Below are 18,147 nucleotides of genomic sequence, written 5' to 3' on the forward strand. Positions count from 1 at the left end.
CTTGTCTTGCATTGGTGGTGTTTCCCAAAGTCCGAGATGACAGTCAACGGGGTGAGACACAGCACAATTTCTAGTGGCATTCTTGGCTGATTTCCCTCCATCTCCCTAGCCTCAGCTGGTAATAAGGGCCCAGTTCCTGAAGATGAATTACTAAACATAATGAAGTAAAAGCACCACTGCCTTTTCCAATGCACAGAAATGTCAACTATTCAAAAGAACGTAGCAAAGGCATTTCCAACTGAAATTCCCAGTGAGGAATTACTCACATTGCTTGAAAAATATCTTACAGTTTTTATCCTGACTTTCATTATGGACCACCTACATGAGGATAAAAAACTTGAACTTTGATTTCAGGAGCTTGAAAGTATTACAATGGTACTAAAAAAACAGGTAGAGACAACTTATTTTTAGTGACACCTGAGGAACACCTTAGTTCTCCTTGAGGATAATCTTACTGGGCCAAGGTCACTTTATAGCCAAAAGGAGTGATTATATTTCTTTGCAAGCAAGTTTCCACTAAAACCAGTGAGGGACTCGGTGGTAGAGATCAGTAACAGTGAACTAATTAAACACCACCTAGAATGAGAGTGAGGACAAGAGCAAGTGAATGAGAGGAAGGAAGGGAAAGAGAAAGAAACTACATTTTTATTTATTTATTTATTTTTTTGAAACCACATTTTTAAAGGCACTAAAAAATTGACAGAACACTGTAAACCAGCTATAATGGAAAAAAAATAAAAATCATTATATTATAAAAAAGATTAAAACAGGCAAAATCTTTAAAAAAATTAAAAAAATAAAAGCACTAAAAATTAAAAAAAATTCAAATTAAAACTTAAAAATACTCAAAATAATACCAACTGGTACAAACCTGAATTCTCAGGAGGCTAATCCAATGTCTATGATTATAGTCCCAAAGAAATAATACGTTAAAATGAGAAATTCCATATTCAACTTACATGCCTGATGTAACTGGACCTGAGATTTGGGGGGTTATTATTGACACGATGGATATGAAATCAAGATGCTTTACTTCCTGGCTCTTAAGAGAATAAATGCTTTTTCCTTAATTTTCTTTAAGCCTACTGCCAAAATTTTCTTTAAGCCTACTTACCCAGCCATGATAAATAAATACAGACTATATCACAAAGAAATAACATTTCCAAGAAGAGAGAAGTAAACGCACACACCACACGCTTTTCTTTTTTTAAATAAACCAAGGCATTAAAAATATTCTACAATGAACCTATAAGTTTCTATTAAATCAACATCTTGACAACCAAAATTTATGCACCTAAATGTGTAACAGACATTACATACTATTTTGGAATATTTGTGCCCCTGTAGCTATGAATGATGAGTGTGTAGGGAGAAATAATGCTTTGGCAGCCAGTAATATATAGGTTTGGGCCATAAAACAAAATATAAAAACAATTTCTTGATTTCCCCAAATAGAAAGCATTTTGGTTTTGGTTTTGCTTATGGGTTGGAGGTAAAAGTCAGAAGAGAAAGGAATAAAAATAGAAAGCAAGGGCCCCAAAGACTGGCTTTTTCAACTAGAAAATGGCAGCCTTTAGCACCTTAAGGTCCCGCACATAAAATAAAATGGTTATACTCTTTAATTAACATAGACTGGGCTAAGGCTGTCCTGCTCTCTTGGATTCAGATTCAATAAAGCCTTCCTGAGGAGCTGCAAGCCTCTGAGTATTAGCCACACAAAATGTCAACCAGGCCCTCTAACTGGCAGAGGCTCTGTTTGCTGCAGGTCGGAGCAGTGGCCACCCTGGCTAAAAAGCATTCTGGGTCCTATTTATCCTTGAACTGTTTGCTTTGAATTATTTGTATGGGTGGCTATCTCTAATATAAAATCTGATTTGTTTACTTTTTAGAATCATTTCATCACCGCCAACCACCTCACAAAGCATTTTAAGTGGGTAGGACACTATCCTAGGAGCTGGGGCTATAAAGAGAAAGAAGATGCAGTCTCAGCATTCACGAAGTTTATTCTGTAGCTGGGGAGGGAATCAACTGAGGACCAAAAAAATATAAGTAGTAATATAAGCATGGTGGGAGGCCAGACTTGTGTCTCAGTGGGATTCAGATGTGCATGGGCGTGACTGGTAGATTGGTTGAGTGGGCTGGCCAGAAACCTATTTGCATGAGTATTGAACAGCTGCTTTTAAAAAAAATCCCTCCCCAACAGGACAAAAACCACCAGGAATAACATGCTTTTACCAGTAACAAAGCATAAGGGAATAGCGTTTGAGTAAAACTCAAGACCTATATTGTCTGGAGCCCAGTCCTAAGGAAACTGCTTGGATTCTAGGCAGAAAGAAAGCTGTAAATAAACATTCACTTTCACTAAAACACTGTAGAATATTAGAGAAAGAACATGCCTTGAGGCCCTTCAAGCAGATTATAACAAATGCAGACTGTGGTAGTCATTACTGCTATTCTCCAAATATTTCCTGATTTCTGTTTTCTGAGCATGTAAGTTGGAATATATTTCTTGACACCCTTGTGCTTGGGTGAGCCTGATTACTAATTCTGGCTTGTAGATGGACATATGGGAGTTGGTACTTTACATCCACCAGAAAGCATCCACCATGGACAAGGCACTGAATAATCCAGTAGACAAAATAATCTGACGAGTTGATGTCATCCAGCTTTTGTAATCAGCCACCACAGAACTGACACAATGGAAAAAATGGAGTAGCCCTGGTGGCAGAGATGGAGGTCGTGCAGGGGCCCAATAGGAATCTGTTATCGCCATCTCAGTTGCCCAACCTGCTAGCACCAGAGATCAATGCTGAGTCTCCAATATGGTGCTTTTCCTTAAGGAAAATTGACAGTAATTGACTTCATTTAGGACCCATCCATCCTGGAAAATCTAGCAGTTCATTCTCACAGAAATAGATAATTATTCCAGATACAGGTTTGTCTTCACCTGCAGAGCCCCAACCACCCCCACCATACAGGGGCTTACAGAATGCCTGATCACATATAACACAACATCTAACCAGGATGCTTCATTTCACAGCACAGGAGGTAGGGGAGTGGGCTTCATAATCATGGAATCCACTGGCTGTGTTACATATTGTACCACTCAGAATACAACTGGCTATCACAGAGCTATAGAATTGCCTGCTGAAGGTACATCTGAAGTGCCAGCTCAGAGATAAGACTTGGCAAGGATATAGTACCATCCTCCAGGATTCAGGGGTATTTATATGGCACTGTGTCCCCCCAGGAAAAGTACATGGATCTGTGGACCAAGAAATGGAAGGAGGGATTACACTTGCCATTACTGGAGGACTTTGTGCTTCCCACCCCTTCAACTTATGGCTCTGCTTGAATAGGATGTCCCAAAGGAGGCATACTCTTGCCACCAAAGTCCCCCTTCAGAAGACACAGCAAGCTACACCTGCCTCCCGGACACGTAATGCTCCCTTGTGTCCTAGGTCCAGCAGGCCAATTAGGTGTCACCATCCTACAGGGGCAATTGACCTGTAGGATCAGCAGGAGAATGTTGGGCTACTTTTATACATCAGGGGCAGTGGGAACATACGTGGCACCCAGGTGATCCGTGTGGGTACCTCATGGTACTCCCTTGCCTGACTGGTTGCAAAGATACATGTGCATCAACCTCACTCTGAGAAGGGAACAGTTACCAAGGCTTATTCTCCTCAGGAATGAGGTTTTGGATCGCGTTACCAGACAAGCCCTCAAGATCAGCAGAGATGGTAGCTGAGCGTGAAGGGAATTTAGAAAGGATGGTGGAGCATGAAGATAGCAAGCACCATTTGCAGCCCCAAGTCCAGCTGCAGCAAAGGAGTCTGGAGTACATCACATTAATCTCTCTCTTCTAAGTTTCTCCTTAGGAAGATCCACTGGTACCCCGGACTAACTGCTTGCTCCCTAAACCTGGATAGAGAAGTGAATTTGTGTGTCAGCCATGGAGGGAAAATCCCTGACTGCCCAGAACCATTTCTCAATCATCCCTTCCCAAGTCCTTTCAGTCAGGATCACAGAGATTTGATTCTGATCTGAGCTCTCCACGGTCATGCACATCAAGAACCTGTCTTCCATACATCTGCCTCCATAGAAAGGAAGTTTTGACGCCCTAATTTGCTTTGCCTCTGTCTCCTTATCATCACCCTAGGCAGAATACTGCTCTTTTGTCATCTATTTTCTCTCTCTCATCTTTCTTCTCTAATTAGTCTCTTAAGCACTGACTCATTGATGCATATTTTATCCTAAATTATTCTGACTGTGGAAAACATATATGGAGGATCTACCTTCACTTCAGTTTATTTTAGGTTTCAATGTAACAGCCACCCAGAGGCACTCGCAATGACCACGTGGCTGCTGCCACGTGTAGTCTGTTTGGCATATATGGCAGTGATACATGAGCTAGAGCCCAGGTTCCCCAAGCAAACCTCCTCCATGGTCATTTGTGACATTTGCCACCTGCCCCCAGCCAGAAACTATGTGTATATATGTAAGCATGTTTTTATCTGGGAGGTGGATATTTGCATCACTTTCTTTGGAAGCAAAGTAGTTTTTCATGACATTGCTCCATTTCTAGAACTGAGTGCTAAGGTCTATATTGCTCCATTTCTAGATATGAGTGCTAATGAGGGTGATTGTCCCTAACTGCCTGCTAAGATCTAGAGAAAAGGCACTAGCTGTCTGAATTCCATGCAACTCACCTGCACATGGATGAGGAGGCATTCAATGACCTTGGTGTTGGAGCTGGGGGAGTGCTCAGGAGAAAGGCCCATTGCAGATGATATTGAAGTCTGAAAAGATGAAAGTGTCAAAACTATAACAAAGTATGGAGAGAGGTTCAAAACAGGGGCAGTTGCCAATAATAACAGAACACATATTCTTCAATTCTCTGATAAATGCACAAGGGACATTTATCAAAATTCACCAGATACTGGGTCATCAAGTCTCACCAAATTTCAAAGGATAGAAATCACTTAGAGTATATTCTCTGATCATAAAGATCTTAAGTGAGAAATCAATAACAAAAAGATTATTAGAATATTCACCACTGATTGAAAGTTAAACAATACACTTCTAAATAATCCATGAGTCAAAGAAGAAATAAAAATGCACCCTCACATCAACGCACAAAAATAAGCTCAAAATGGCTGAAAGTCTTAAACATAAGGCAAGACACCATCAAACTCCTAGAAGAGAACTTCGGCTAAACATCCTTTGACATCAACTGTACAAATGTTTTCTTAGGTCCGACTCCCAAGGCAACAGAAATAAAAAACAAAAATAAACCAATGGGACCTAACCAAACTTACAAGCTTTTGCACAGAAAAGGAAACAAACAAACAAACAAACAAAAAAACAACCTACAGAATAGGAAAAAAATAATTTCAAAGGATGCAACTGACAAGGGCTTAATTTCTAAAATATACAAACAACTTATACAACTCAACAGCAAAAAAAACAAACAACCCAATTGAAAAATGGGCAGAAGACCAGAATAGACATTTCTCTAAGGAAGATATACAGATGGCCAACAGGCACATGAAAAAATGCTCAACGTCACTAATTACTAGGGAAATGCAAATCAAAACGACTATGAGATACCACCTCACACCCGTTAGAATGGTCATCATTAACAAGTCAGCAAATAACAAATGCTGGAGAGGGTGTGGAGAAAAGGGTACCCTCCTTTACTGGTGGTGGGAATGTAAACTGGTACAACCACTATGGAAAACAGTATGGAGGTACCTCAGAAAACTAAATATAGAACTACCTTATGACCCAGCAATCCCACTCTTGGGCGTATATCTGGACAAAACTTTCCTTGAAAAAGATACATGCCACCCGCATGTTCACTGCAGCACTATTCACAATAGCCAAGACAGGGAAACAACCTAAATGTCCATCAACAGATGAATGGATTAAGAAGATGGGGTATATATACACAATGGAATACTACTCAGCCACAGGAAAGAACAAAATAATGCCATTTGCAGCAACATGGATGGAACTAGAGACTCTCATAGTAAATGAAGTGATCAGAAAGAGAAAGACAAATACCATATGATATCACTTACATCTGGAATCTAATGTATGGCACAAGTGAACCTATCTACAGAAAAGAAACAAACTCATGGACATGGAGAACAGTCCTGTATTTGCCAAGTGGGAGGAGGAGGGAGTGGGATGGACTAGGAGTTTGGGGTTAGTAGATGCAAACTATTGCCTTTGGAGTGGACAAGCAATGACATCCTGCTGTAGAGCACAGGGAACTAGATCCAGTCACGTGTGATGGAACATGATGGAGGATGACGTGAGAAAAAGACTGGATCACTTTGCTGTACAGCAGAAATTGACAGAACATTATACATCAACTATAATAGAAAAAAATAAAAACCTTTTAAAAAAGAAATCAAATGGAAATGAGAAACATTTTGGACTAAAGATAAGGAAAGATACTGCATATCAAAACTTACAGATGCAGCTAGAGCAGTACACAGAGGAAAAACTAAAAGTATGTATTAGGAAACACAAGCTGAAAATCAATGATCTATGTATCCACTTCAAAAAGTTATTAAAGAACAACAAATAAAATCTAGAGAATGTAGAGAGAGAGAAGTAATAAATGTAAGAAAGGAAATCAGAGAATGGACAATAATGGAGAAGAATCAGTGAAGCCAAAATTTGGTTCTTCAAAAAGATTAATACAGTTGATATGATAGAGTATGTCCAGCAGCTTTCCAAGTGCAGGGACCAGAGAAGAACATCAAAGTTTGGGTAATGCTAATGTCACAAAAGGGAATTGAATGGATTCTGAATAGGGCCCTCTAGCAGCTCACTTGTGTGGTCAGTCAGGGTGTTGTCCATGGGTGGTCAACCAAGCTCCGTGGTGTGAATAGGAGATCAGTAGCCAGCAGGAAAGCAGTTCACGAGCTAAAAAATCACCTCATACTGACAGAAGAATCTTTGAGGGTGCTTGGAGGAGACTCCTCCCTCATCTATGCCTGGTGAATGTTCTATACTCAGCACTGGAGGATAAACATCCAATGAATTTCATGAGTACTAATCATGGTTGTATTTGTGCTGTCATGTATGGTATGAATAGAACTGCTTGCCTTTCTGTGTTCACACCAGTGCATCAGTAAGGATACATGGGGTTGCGTAAAATGGAAAACTGGTCTCTAACTTAAACAATGACAAAAGACATTAGCCCAATTATAAAGTGTTCAGAGTCAGAGCAGACTCCAAGTACATTATATTGTGTCTCCAGCTCCAGTCTGCTTTGTCCCCCTCTGTGGGATGGTCACAGCAGCTCCAAATATAACATGCAGACACAATAAAGACCATGCCAGGAGGGGACTTCTCTCTGTTTCCTTTCCATCTCCATGGCAGAATTTCCTCCTTTATGTCTCATTGGCCCAGACTGGGACAAATACCCTTTATTAAATTAATTATTGATAATGGAATTGCCATGATTGGTTCAGACCAACTTTAAGAAAACATTTTACTGAAGATAATATACCTCAAACTACATGTATAGTTTGATGCATTTTTACAAACTGGGTGTACCTCTATAACCAGCATTAACTAGGTAAGGGTTCTTAAACTTGTTTGTGCCAGGGAATCCTTTGGCAGTGTGGTGAAGCTTAGGGATCCTTTAAAAGAATTTTTTAAATGTATAAAGTAAAATACATAGAATTAAAAAGAAATCCAGTTATCTGGAAATAATGCTATTAGAATTTTAATGCATTCATTCAGCTTAATTAAGATTAATTTGGTCATTCAATAAATCCATGATATAATAGTATGTGTGCTTCTTTATTAACACATTAACTAACAAAATCTACTGGCAGGTATAATTACCACAACAATTCTGAATTGCCAATGAGCATAAAGGATTCAACTTGTGACAAAATCATAGCTCCCATTAATATACTACTGTGGTTTGTTGCCTACATTCATACCTTAAGGGAAAGCTATGTTTCAGTTAAAGATTAGAGAAAATAAAAAGGTATTTTTTCCATGTACAGTGGCAGCCTCCCCAAATTTTATCTATGAACCAATTAAGGGTCCATGGGCCCAAGAACATCTGGAACTTAAATTCCTCAGTTGAAGCAGTCTGGTTGTTGGGGGGCAGTGTTGAATACCAACACCATGACCCACCATAGTAGATAAAGGAAATTAGAGCTTTGGGTCCTGCAGATTCAATCATTCATTCATTCATTCATTTAATCAATCAATTGATCAATCAATAAACAATTATTTATCACACACCCACCATTTGTTAGGCACCATGCTTTCTTTGTATAAGTATATACTGGTTAATCAAGTGACAATCTCTCACCTCATGGAGTTTTTAGGACACTGGAGGAGAAAAACAATAAAGATGTAGACATAGGTGAACTGAAGACTCAGAGAGTGGGCAAGCTGACCATTTGAGTTGGAATCCAGTCAGCTGGTTCAGACCAAAAGATGGGTAAGACGTCAGCTGAATTCGCTACAGGTAATTTCTAAGAATTTCTCCTGAGCAAAGCAGAGTTCCTGGGGGGGCCACTCTGGACCCCTGGTGAGCCCCTCCCTGGAAGAGCCCTGTCTTCAGTAAATTCTGGTCTTCAATGTGGTGGCTGGTCTCATTTAATTGGATACTATTTCATAAAGATCCCTGTATCTCTCCTTGCCGTATTGGTGTCCTCCACCAAAGCTTTCTGCTAAAACCAGGAGTTAATCTTACAGTGATTTGCCTTACGATGCTGTCTTCAACAACGTACTACGTCTCCAGCCAGCAACTGCCAGCATCAATAAAGACATTTCAGGAAACACCCTGATATTCTGAGGAAACAGAGCTTCATTACTTCCTTCCCTCCTTCATTATATTTATTGAGTACCTGCTGGATAAAAAGCATGATGCTGGGAGGAAGGGCCACAGAAATTCATAAGACATGGTTCTACCCTCAAACAACATTTTAGTGGGAGGAGACAGGCATGAAAAACCAGTAAATGCCAGTTGGTGTCCCAGCTGCTGGGGGAAAAGTCCTTGGGGGTTGCAGTGGGGATGCAAAGGCCAGAGGGGACCATTCGGCAAGGCCTGGAGTAGGGAGTGGGCAGAAAGGGTTTCATAAGACATCAATTCTTAAGCTTGAAGTGGGAAGAGGGTGAAAAGAATGTTGCTAGGTGGTCAAGGAAGAAGGGACCTTCTCAGCTTTGCGCTCCTTAGCTACCATGGTCTTCCTCCCTCAGAGGAACCATACATTCCCAAAGCCCCAGTGAGGTGGTCCTTAAATTAGGAGCAACCATCATTCGCCATGTTTCCCTTGCTCTTCTTCAATGGTGTTTGAAAACATGTAAGCCAAAAAGATACTTAGTGAAAAGAAAAGAAATCAGAACTAGGCAATTGAGCAAGAATCAGAAACAGGCCGATAAGAGTAAGGAGAGGAAGTGAAGTCAGTATTTCCATGTCGGTAAAGGAGCAAATATTCTCAAGGTCCTCAAATCATCAGGAGTGAATAAAGTTTTGCATCTCCTTATAGCGGGTTCTGTGGTCCCAAACCTTGGCTGCAAAAGAGAATTACCTGGAGGTTTCTAAATGACCAATCCTAGGGTACACCCCAAACAATTAAGACACATGAATCTATATTTTTTAAAGCCCCCCCGCCAAAAAAAAAGAAAAGAAAAAAGAGGAGTTCCCATCGTGGTTCAGTGGTTAACGAATCCAACTAGGAACCACGAGGTTGTGGGTTCGATCCCTGGCCTCGCTCAGCGGGTTAAGGATCCAGCGTTGCCGTGAGCTGTGGTGTAGGTCGCAGACGCGGCTTGGATCCTGAGTGGCTTGGCTGTGGTGTAGGCCAGCGGCTACAGCTCTGATTGGACCCCTAGCCTGGGAACCTCCATATGCCGTGGGTGTGGCCCTAGAAAAGGCAAAAAAACAAATAAAAAAAAAAATGAAAACCTCCCCAAGATGCAGCCCAAGTTGGGAATCAGTGTCCCCGTAACACAGGGTCAGCAAGCTTCATCTGTAAACATTTGGGCTTTGCAGGCCATGCAGTCCGCCGTTACGGCGTGAAAGCAGCCACAGACAATAAATGAATGGCATGACCGTGTGACCAAGAAAACTTGATTTATGGACACTGGAATTTGAATTTCATATAGTTTTTAGGTGTCACAAAAATATTTGTGTTTTGATTTTTCCCCTACCATTGAAAAAACGTAAAAGCCATCCTTAGCTGCTGGCTGTACCAAAACGGGAAGCAGGCCGATCTGACCCATCGGCCATTGTCAGTGTCTCCTGCTATAGGCAACATGAGATACCAGGGCAAAGAGAGCAGAATGGAAAGCTTCCATTGCCTCCTTGGTGAAATGTCAACTTGAAAATAAAGCGCATTCCTATGGGCTGAGCATTTTTATCTGCATCCTGAACTTTCTCTCTAAAAAATTCAAGCTTAATACTATATAGACATTTCTAAATTATATCTCATTGCTCTTTAAAAACAGGTAAGGTGGACAAGATAGACAAAAACAAATTTCCAAAATATGGTTCTATAACTCTATGCAATATCCATTTTCAAACTGCCAATACTGCAACCTGCTTCGCAATTTCATCAAATTGGCAGAAACAATTGGATGGGGTTGGAAAGCAATGACTTGCCAAATGTCGTTTGAGCCAGCAGGAGCTGGAAACAGCCTTGCTGACGAGGCTCCAGCTTGGTGAAGGCACACACAGCTATAACCAACCTGTTCTCAACCAAGTAATTACCTTCTCCTGGGGAGAAAGAGCAGTATTAAAAAATTGCAGAAAGCACACAGTGGAGGGAGAGGAAGAGTGAGAAGAGAGGGCTGCAGAGGAAATAAATTCCTGCAAGATAAAAGAGAAGATGGATGTGGAGAGAATCACAAAAATTCCATCTGGGAAAATCAGCCAGGAGATGGAAAAGGAAACCAAAGGGCTGGCAGGTGAACAAGACTTGCTTTTAATGGCTTAATAATAGGGATGTTTGGTAACCAATGAGGTTAATGCACGAGTGACATAAACCAGCAGGGGGTCTCACAGGAGACCCACAGTACGCACTAATTGAAGGGCATTTAACACAGGATAATGGCAGAAAGATAGGACTGCGGCTGAATCCACTTCCCTTCATTCACAAAGGATGAGTTGGCAGAATTTCATAGCTTGGCACTGTCATTTGAGAGAAGCTGGAGTATTGATTGAAAAAGTCTTCTTTTTAATGTGGGAACCGGCAGTGGGAAGGAAGCAGGGAAGGAAGGAAGTGAGGCAGGGAGGGAAGGAAAGAGGGAAGGAGGCAAGTTAACAAATGAAGTTAATGAGAGACCCCGTGGCTGTGATTTCAGGGTTAGGGAGTTATTATCTGCCATTCATTAGAAAATTCCCTTTCAATGCAGTTGATCACTAGGTCGGCTTCTCAAACTTTGATGTGCAAACAAATCACCTCCGGAGCTCCTTTAACAGGCAAGTTTTAGCGCCTGTAAGGCTGGGATGGGGCCCAAGATTCTGTGTTTCTAGCAAATTTCCATTTGTCAGGCTGCTTGTCCAAGGACCACACTTTGAGTGGCCAGGCTCTAGGCCCACACTGTCCCAGTACAGTATCCAGTAACCCCAGCTAACTACTGAACACCTGAAATGTGGCTGATCTGAGTTAGCATGTGTTGTACAATCCAAAGACCTAGTAAAAAAGGATCTACAATGTGTCGTTAATAATTCTTACACTGATCGCATGTTGAAATGATATTGTTTTGGATACATTCTGATCAATAAAATATGTTATTTCACCTGTTTCTTTATCATCTTTTCAAATGTGGCTTCTAGAAAAGTTAAAATTACACACATGGCTGGTGTTTGATTTCTCTGGGTCAGCACAGCTCTAGGCTCTTCCTCTTCACTCTCCCTTCTGGTTTAAGTTATAAAAAAAAAAAAAAACAGTTCTAAGCAGTCTACATGCTTAATTCACAAACGATGGGCAACAGAGCCCCTCTCCTCTCCCCCTTCGCTTCTCTCCTTCCCAGCTCCTCAAAGATCTTGCTCTCCCAGTTTTCACCAGGAAAATATAAAAGAAACTCTTAGGCACTTTAACAAAAGGTGCCCATGAGCTCGCTCCCCACACTAAATGCCCTCGTCGCACAGCATTAATTTAGCAAAGTCCCTAGCTTGTTAATGGAACCAACACTGGCAAAAATAAGTCACAGATGCCGTGCTCAGGCTCATAGGCCAGAGGAGCAAACACAGAGCTAAATGAAGACATATACTGCAGTGTTCTGAGTGCCATAGTAGAATACATCCAAGGGACACAGTAGAGACAGGATCTAAGCCAGTTGCATTGGCCAGAACTTTGTCATCTTCTGGATATTAGCTATGTGACATGAAGCAGTGACTTAACCAGACCAATCCGTGTCTAAGCTTCTGCATGTGTTTAATGGGAACAATAATAGTGAGCTACTTCAGAGTGTTGGTATGAAAGCTAAATAAGGGAGTTTACAGTTATAATGACCTTAGCTTGACACATAGTAAGGTCCACATACATCTCAGCGAAACAGACTTGACGGGCCACTGACAAATGCCGATGAATGGGCATAAAGGGCTCAATCTAACTGTGATCTCATCCCATCCCAATGACCTTATGAAATTCAGTGCTAAGATGCTGCAAATGACCCAGATGGTGGATAACTTGTAGTTGATTCATACCCCTGTATACTACACAACAATGACAAAAGATATGACCCCTGCTCACAACACCACACCATGGATGCACCACGGATGAGTCTCACAGACCTAATATTGAGCAAAAGAAGCCAGACACACCAGAGTACATGCTTGTGGTTCCATTTATGTGAAGTTCAAAAATAATCTTCATTTTGCGAAGTTCAAAAATAAGTGCCAAGTAATCTATGGTGAAAGATTATCTTTACTTTGGGGGTGTTGGTAATGATTGGGAAAATATGAAGTAGCTTCCGGGTGCTGATAATGCACACCTTAACTCGGGTAGTGGTTACCTGGATGTGTTCACTTTATTAAAATTTACTGAGCTATACACCTGAAATTTTTACGCTTTACATGATGCATTCCACAACTTAAAAGAAAGAGGAGTTCCTGTTGTGGCTCAGCAGTAACGAACCGGACTAGCATCCATGAGGACACGGGTTCAGTACCTGGTCTTGCTCAGTGGGTTAAGGGTCTGGCGTTGCCGTGAGCTGTGGTGTAGGTCACAGACGTGGTTTGGATCCTGCCTTGCTATGGCCATGGTGTAGGCCAGCAGCTGTAGCTCCAATTCGACCCCTAGTCTGGGAAACTTCATATGCTGTGGGTGAGGCCCCAAAAAGCAAAATAAAATAAACAACAGAAAGAAAAGCTGCAGAGGAGTTCTTTCTAAAGAGTTTCATTTGTAAAATCCAGCTATGAACCTCTGGGTACAAGATGTCAAAATCTACCTAGCAGAGAGAGAGGTCAATCTCAACACTTTGCTTCCATTCTAATTCTTTTGATCTGTGACCCAGAATTACGCCCTTCCTAGAGTAGGGGAAATAGTGAGCGAGGTGAGAAGATTAAAGAAGGAAAATCAGAACGGAGCAGAGACCCCGCGAAGAGCCCTAAGGACAGTCTGCGTAGCTCTGAGAGTAGAGCATCTAGAGAGAAGCACTGGCCAGATGGTCCACTTCAGACCTTCTTGGGAAGCTGAGCTTTCTTCCCTAAGATCTTTTTTAATTTTATTTTTTTAATTTTTTAAAATTTCTTTATATATATACTTTTTCTACTGCACAGCATTGTGACCCAGTTACACATACATGTATCCATTCTTTTTTCTCACATTATCATGCTCCATCATAAGTGACTAGGCATAGTTCCCAGTGCTCCACAGCAGGATTAATTAACACTCTCATATCTTAGAGCTCCACCTGCAGGGTTTCTTCAGTTTGCTATAGGACTAGAAGGTGTTTGACAAATTCTTTCCTCATTTCATTTTTTTTTAATGGCCACACCCAAGGTATATGGAAGTTCCTGGGCCAGGGATGGAATCTGAGCCACAGCTGTGGTAATGCCAGATCCCTTTAACCCACTGCACAGGGTCAGGGATCAAACCCGTGCCTCCGCAGTGACTCGAGCCTCGGCAGTCAGATTCTTAACCCGCTGTGGTACAGCAGGAACTCCCATTTCCTCACTGGATTTTTAAGAAGCACTAGGTAAGTTAGTTGCAAGAGGATAGGGGCTGGCTACATCACATGATCTTGTATTGAATAGTCAAATGGATAGATTTTAAGAAGACCTCAGAGACTATGCAAAGGGCATAGCAAAGGACCCAGAACTGAGAATAATCTTGTGCACAGCTGTGGAAACATCATCTAATGTCCAAGAGGGATATGTACAGATAGTTTTCATGATTTCATAGTTTGTTCCATAACCAATTTATTAACTTTTAAGGTTACACTTTTTTAATATTCACACACTACTCACAACACAAAGAATTATTTTCTAAATTTCATGACAATTCAACTGAGCTATAATCTTTCATTATTTTAAGTATCCCCCTCCCCCCCCCCGGTTTGTGAATAACATAGTGAGAATGAAAGAATCTAAGGTGAAAGGTGAAAGAACTGGGTGCTCATTGCAGCCCAGCCACTGCCTTAGGTGTGAGACTTTACCTAACTGGACCACAGTTACTTTGATTATAAAATGAGGAAGAGGAAGGAAAAGCAGAAGGCTATGGACTTTAATTCTAAGAAATCTGCATCACCGTTCCCTGACCATTTCCAAATGCCACCACCTACATTTCTTTGTCTGAGGGCTATCTCTAGGCACTGTAACCAGATTTGTCTGCCATTGTGGTAGGACAGAAATGCCAGGGAATTAACACCATTTGGAAGGAGCCTCCTCCAACAATACTGGGGAGTTGGTATATAAATACCCCAAGACTCTTGCCCTCCCCGCCCCCTGCCCCATAGAAGAATCCTGAACTGTGTGTTTCATACTACCACCTTAGAATTTCCCAGGGAGATCAAGTTCCACTCCATCAACTCGGTAATTTACTCAATAATGTACCCTTTGTTCACTGCCTTCCCTTCCCTGAATCACTTCCCCATTCTTCCACCAGTGTTTCCTTCATCGCTCAAAGAAACTAGTTGCACCAGAATCTTTGTCTCATCTTCTTCTGCGTGAACTTAAACTAAGACGAAACCCCACAAACTATACACTGTGGTGATAGGGTTCTTAAAGGCTACAGAAAAAAAAAAAATGGTTCTTGCCCGGAGGAGGAATTTTAAGGAGAAATGTGAACAGAAGAAGAATCGTTGCCATTCAGTCACAAAGCTGAGGGCAAGACCATTTAACCAACTGCTTTTCTCCTCCTACCAGAATGGTAGTCCCTTTAGGCAGGGACTTTAAGTGCTAAAAATGTACAAGAATTAATAGAAGATTGGAAAACTTGCAACGTCTGGCTAAATCTAGCCTGGTGACTTGGAGACACACTAAGTTTGATGCATAGCCTGCTAAAGAAGATAATGAAAATGGCCATTTTTCAAAGATTCAAATTAAGCCATTGGTTAAGAGCTTCTTCCCCCAATTTCATGGCAGAAATTTTCAAATCTGCTGTTCCAAACAGTTCGCACTATCAGCTATATTGTACATCTTCTGAAGGCATCAGTGTGAGGCTTTAAAAAAAATCTAGAGTTAGAAAAATAGTCATTGGCTACCTTTGATATCAAAGAAGACTTTCTCTTCACTTGCATTCCTCTCCTCTCTCAATGCAGAAGTGTTGTTACCCAGGGAGTGCGTAGCAAACGCTGCTGAGAGACACACTGTTCATTCCCATCCCTTCTCCCTTCTCCATCACAGCCCACAGGGGCTGGAAATGTAAGACTTGTTAGGTTTGCCAAGGGAGGAACGTGCGAGGCCTAGTTGGTAAAGCAAAAGAGATTTATTAAGACATCAGAGAGGCATGGGCTGAGCTCAAGATGGCGCCAGCTCTGACTGTGAGGCGGTGCTAGGCTTACAAAGGATCTGTGGTAGGAATCTGTGGCTGGATGGAGTTTATGGCGGGAACTTGCGGCAGGAACGACAGAGGAGGAGGAGGGGAAAGTCAAGGGAGGGGTGAGGGGAGGGGTGGGTGGTCTAGTCCCATGACAGAGGGCAAAGAATCCTTGTGGGTGGTTAATCTACGCCCCACATTCTGGGAAAGTGTGTAGATCTTGTGGGGGGCCGTACCCATGTTCGCAGCAGGTCTCCAAGGTCAACAATCACATTCAGGGGGTGGGGGTCTGTCTCCACCCTCCTGGGAACCTATCAAGACTCACATTTCCAACTTCCCTTATGCAAAAGTGATCATGTTACCTAATTCTGACCAATGAGACTAATGGGAAAGTCTGTGGGAGGTTTTGCAAAAGGATAAAATTATGGGAGAAGACCTCCTTTAGGCGTTCCCATCGTGGCGCAGTGGAAACGAATCGGACTAGGAACCATGAGGTTGCGGGTAAGGATCCGCCATTGCCGTGAGCTGTGGTGTAGGTTGCAGACGTGGCTCGGTGTAGGCCAGCAGGTGTAGCTCTGACTAGACCCTGAGCCTGGGACCCCCAATATGCCGCCAGTGTGGCCTTAAAAAGCAAAAGAAAGAAAGAAAAGAAAAGAAAAGAAAAGAAAAGAAGAAAGAAAGAAAGAAAGAAAATAAATAAAAGATTAAAAAAAGAAGACCTCTTTACTGCCCATGCCTCCCTACATGAATGTGGTGGCTGGAGGTACAGTAGCCATTTGTGACCAGGAGGAGATACTCCGCCAGAACACTGGAAATGGGCAAGAGGGAAACCGGAAAGAGCCTGGGTCATTGGGATGACACCGAGCTGCCAAATCAACTCTGAGAACATCTTCTTCCTTGTTAAATAAATACGAATTAACCCTATGGTTTAGGCCACTATTCGAGAGATTTCTCTGCCGAAAGTATTCCCAATCGATAGAGATTTTTAAGGTAATTTCTAATTGAAGTATAATATATACAGAAACATACACAGATCATTAAAGTCTACAACTTGAAGAAGTGTCACAGAAAATGTTTTTTTTGAAATCTCCGTTACCCAAATACTTTAGAAATGGTCACAGTGGTTAAAAGCATAGGCTCTGGAGCCAGACTGCCAGATTCAAGACCCAGATTCTCCACTAACTCAATGACCTTGTGCAAATTACTTAACTTCTCTGTACCTTGGTTTTCTCGCTTGTAATACAGTAATGACAATACTATCTACATCATAGGATTAAATACACTAATTTTTAAAACATATGTGTCTGGCATATAGTATGTGCTAATAAGCATTTATTAGATATATATAAAGTTAACCAGGGTACTAACTCCGGAGGAAGGGAGAACAGGAAGATCTAGGAGAGTAAGTAGATACCTGAGGGCTGTCCCTCACCTCTGTCCTGAGATGATCTGGGAGGCTAAAATGCTTAATGAACCAGTAAATGCTAAAGACACTCTCCAGCCTACAGCTGCATAATGGAGTTAAAGGCCTCTGGAGCTTGGTGGATCTTTAATATCTCCAGTCTGGCAGTTCTTAACTGGGATCCAATGATTTGCTTCTGGAAATCCACCATCCCTAATGTGGCCTTTGTACAAACTGAGCATAAATAGGCACATGTGTGTTTTACTGAGCAGAGGATCCAGAGATTTCATCAGATTCTCAGAAGAACCCATGGTTCACAAAGGATTACAATGACTTACTAGTTCATCTCCCCAACATTAAAGCCATGGCCGAGAGAGAGGCCATCTAACACTTCAACTGCATTGTCACATTTAGCTTTATTTATATCGCCCTAAAAGAAAAATGAGGTCAAAGAAAGTGTTATTCTACTCCAAAATCCTAGAATATTCCAATGGAAGGAACTTGGGAGCTCTTTAAATAGAATCCTGCCACATTTTACTGATGAGGAATCCAAGTTCTATCAAAGTGAGTATAACCTACTTGGTATCCCAGAGAGAGCCAGAGTAGTGGCTGACCAGTTGTTCTGGTCAGCATCGAATTTTCTCCCACAATGATACTTTGGTGGCAAAAAAATCGCACCAGCTCATTTCATGGGCTGGCCCTCGTCGCAGGGGTTAAATGCTCCCTTCTGAAGCCCTTTAAGGGTGGTTGCTAAGGGCAGCCAGGACCAAG

At 41.7% G+C, this 18,147-nt stretch overlaps 1 protein-coding gene across 8 annotated transcripts in view; it reads right to left on the minus strand.

The window, feature by feature from the left end:
• RAI2 (retinoic acid induced 2) overlaps window positions 1-18,147 on the minus strand; it is a 385,424-nt gene that overhangs the window by 228,545 nt on the left and 138,732 nt on the right. For 7 of the 8 annotated variants that reach the window (XM_085008668.1, XM_085008671.1, XM_085008673.1 and 4 more), the window contains one exon: window positions 4,713-4,802. The exons of the other annotated variant lie outside the window; for it this stretch is intronic. In XM_085008668.1, the coding sequence (XP_084864794.1) occupies window positions 4,713-4,784 (72 nt within the window). In that variant the 5' untranslated portion in view covers window positions 4,785-4,802. The remainder of the gene's footprint in view (window positions 1-4,712; window positions 4,803-18,147) is intronic. 8 annotated transcript variants of the gene reach the window in all.

The sequence above is a fragment of the Sus scrofa genome, chromosome X (genome assembly GCF_054392235.1).
Source record: "Sus scrofa isolate SSC_HxYL_T2T_F1_AM1 chromosome X, Sscrofa_HxYL_maternal_Yorkshire_Landrace_v2.0, whole genome shotgun sequence".
NCBI lineage: Eukaryota > Metazoa > Chordata > Mammalia > Artiodactyla > Suidae > Sus > Sus scrofa.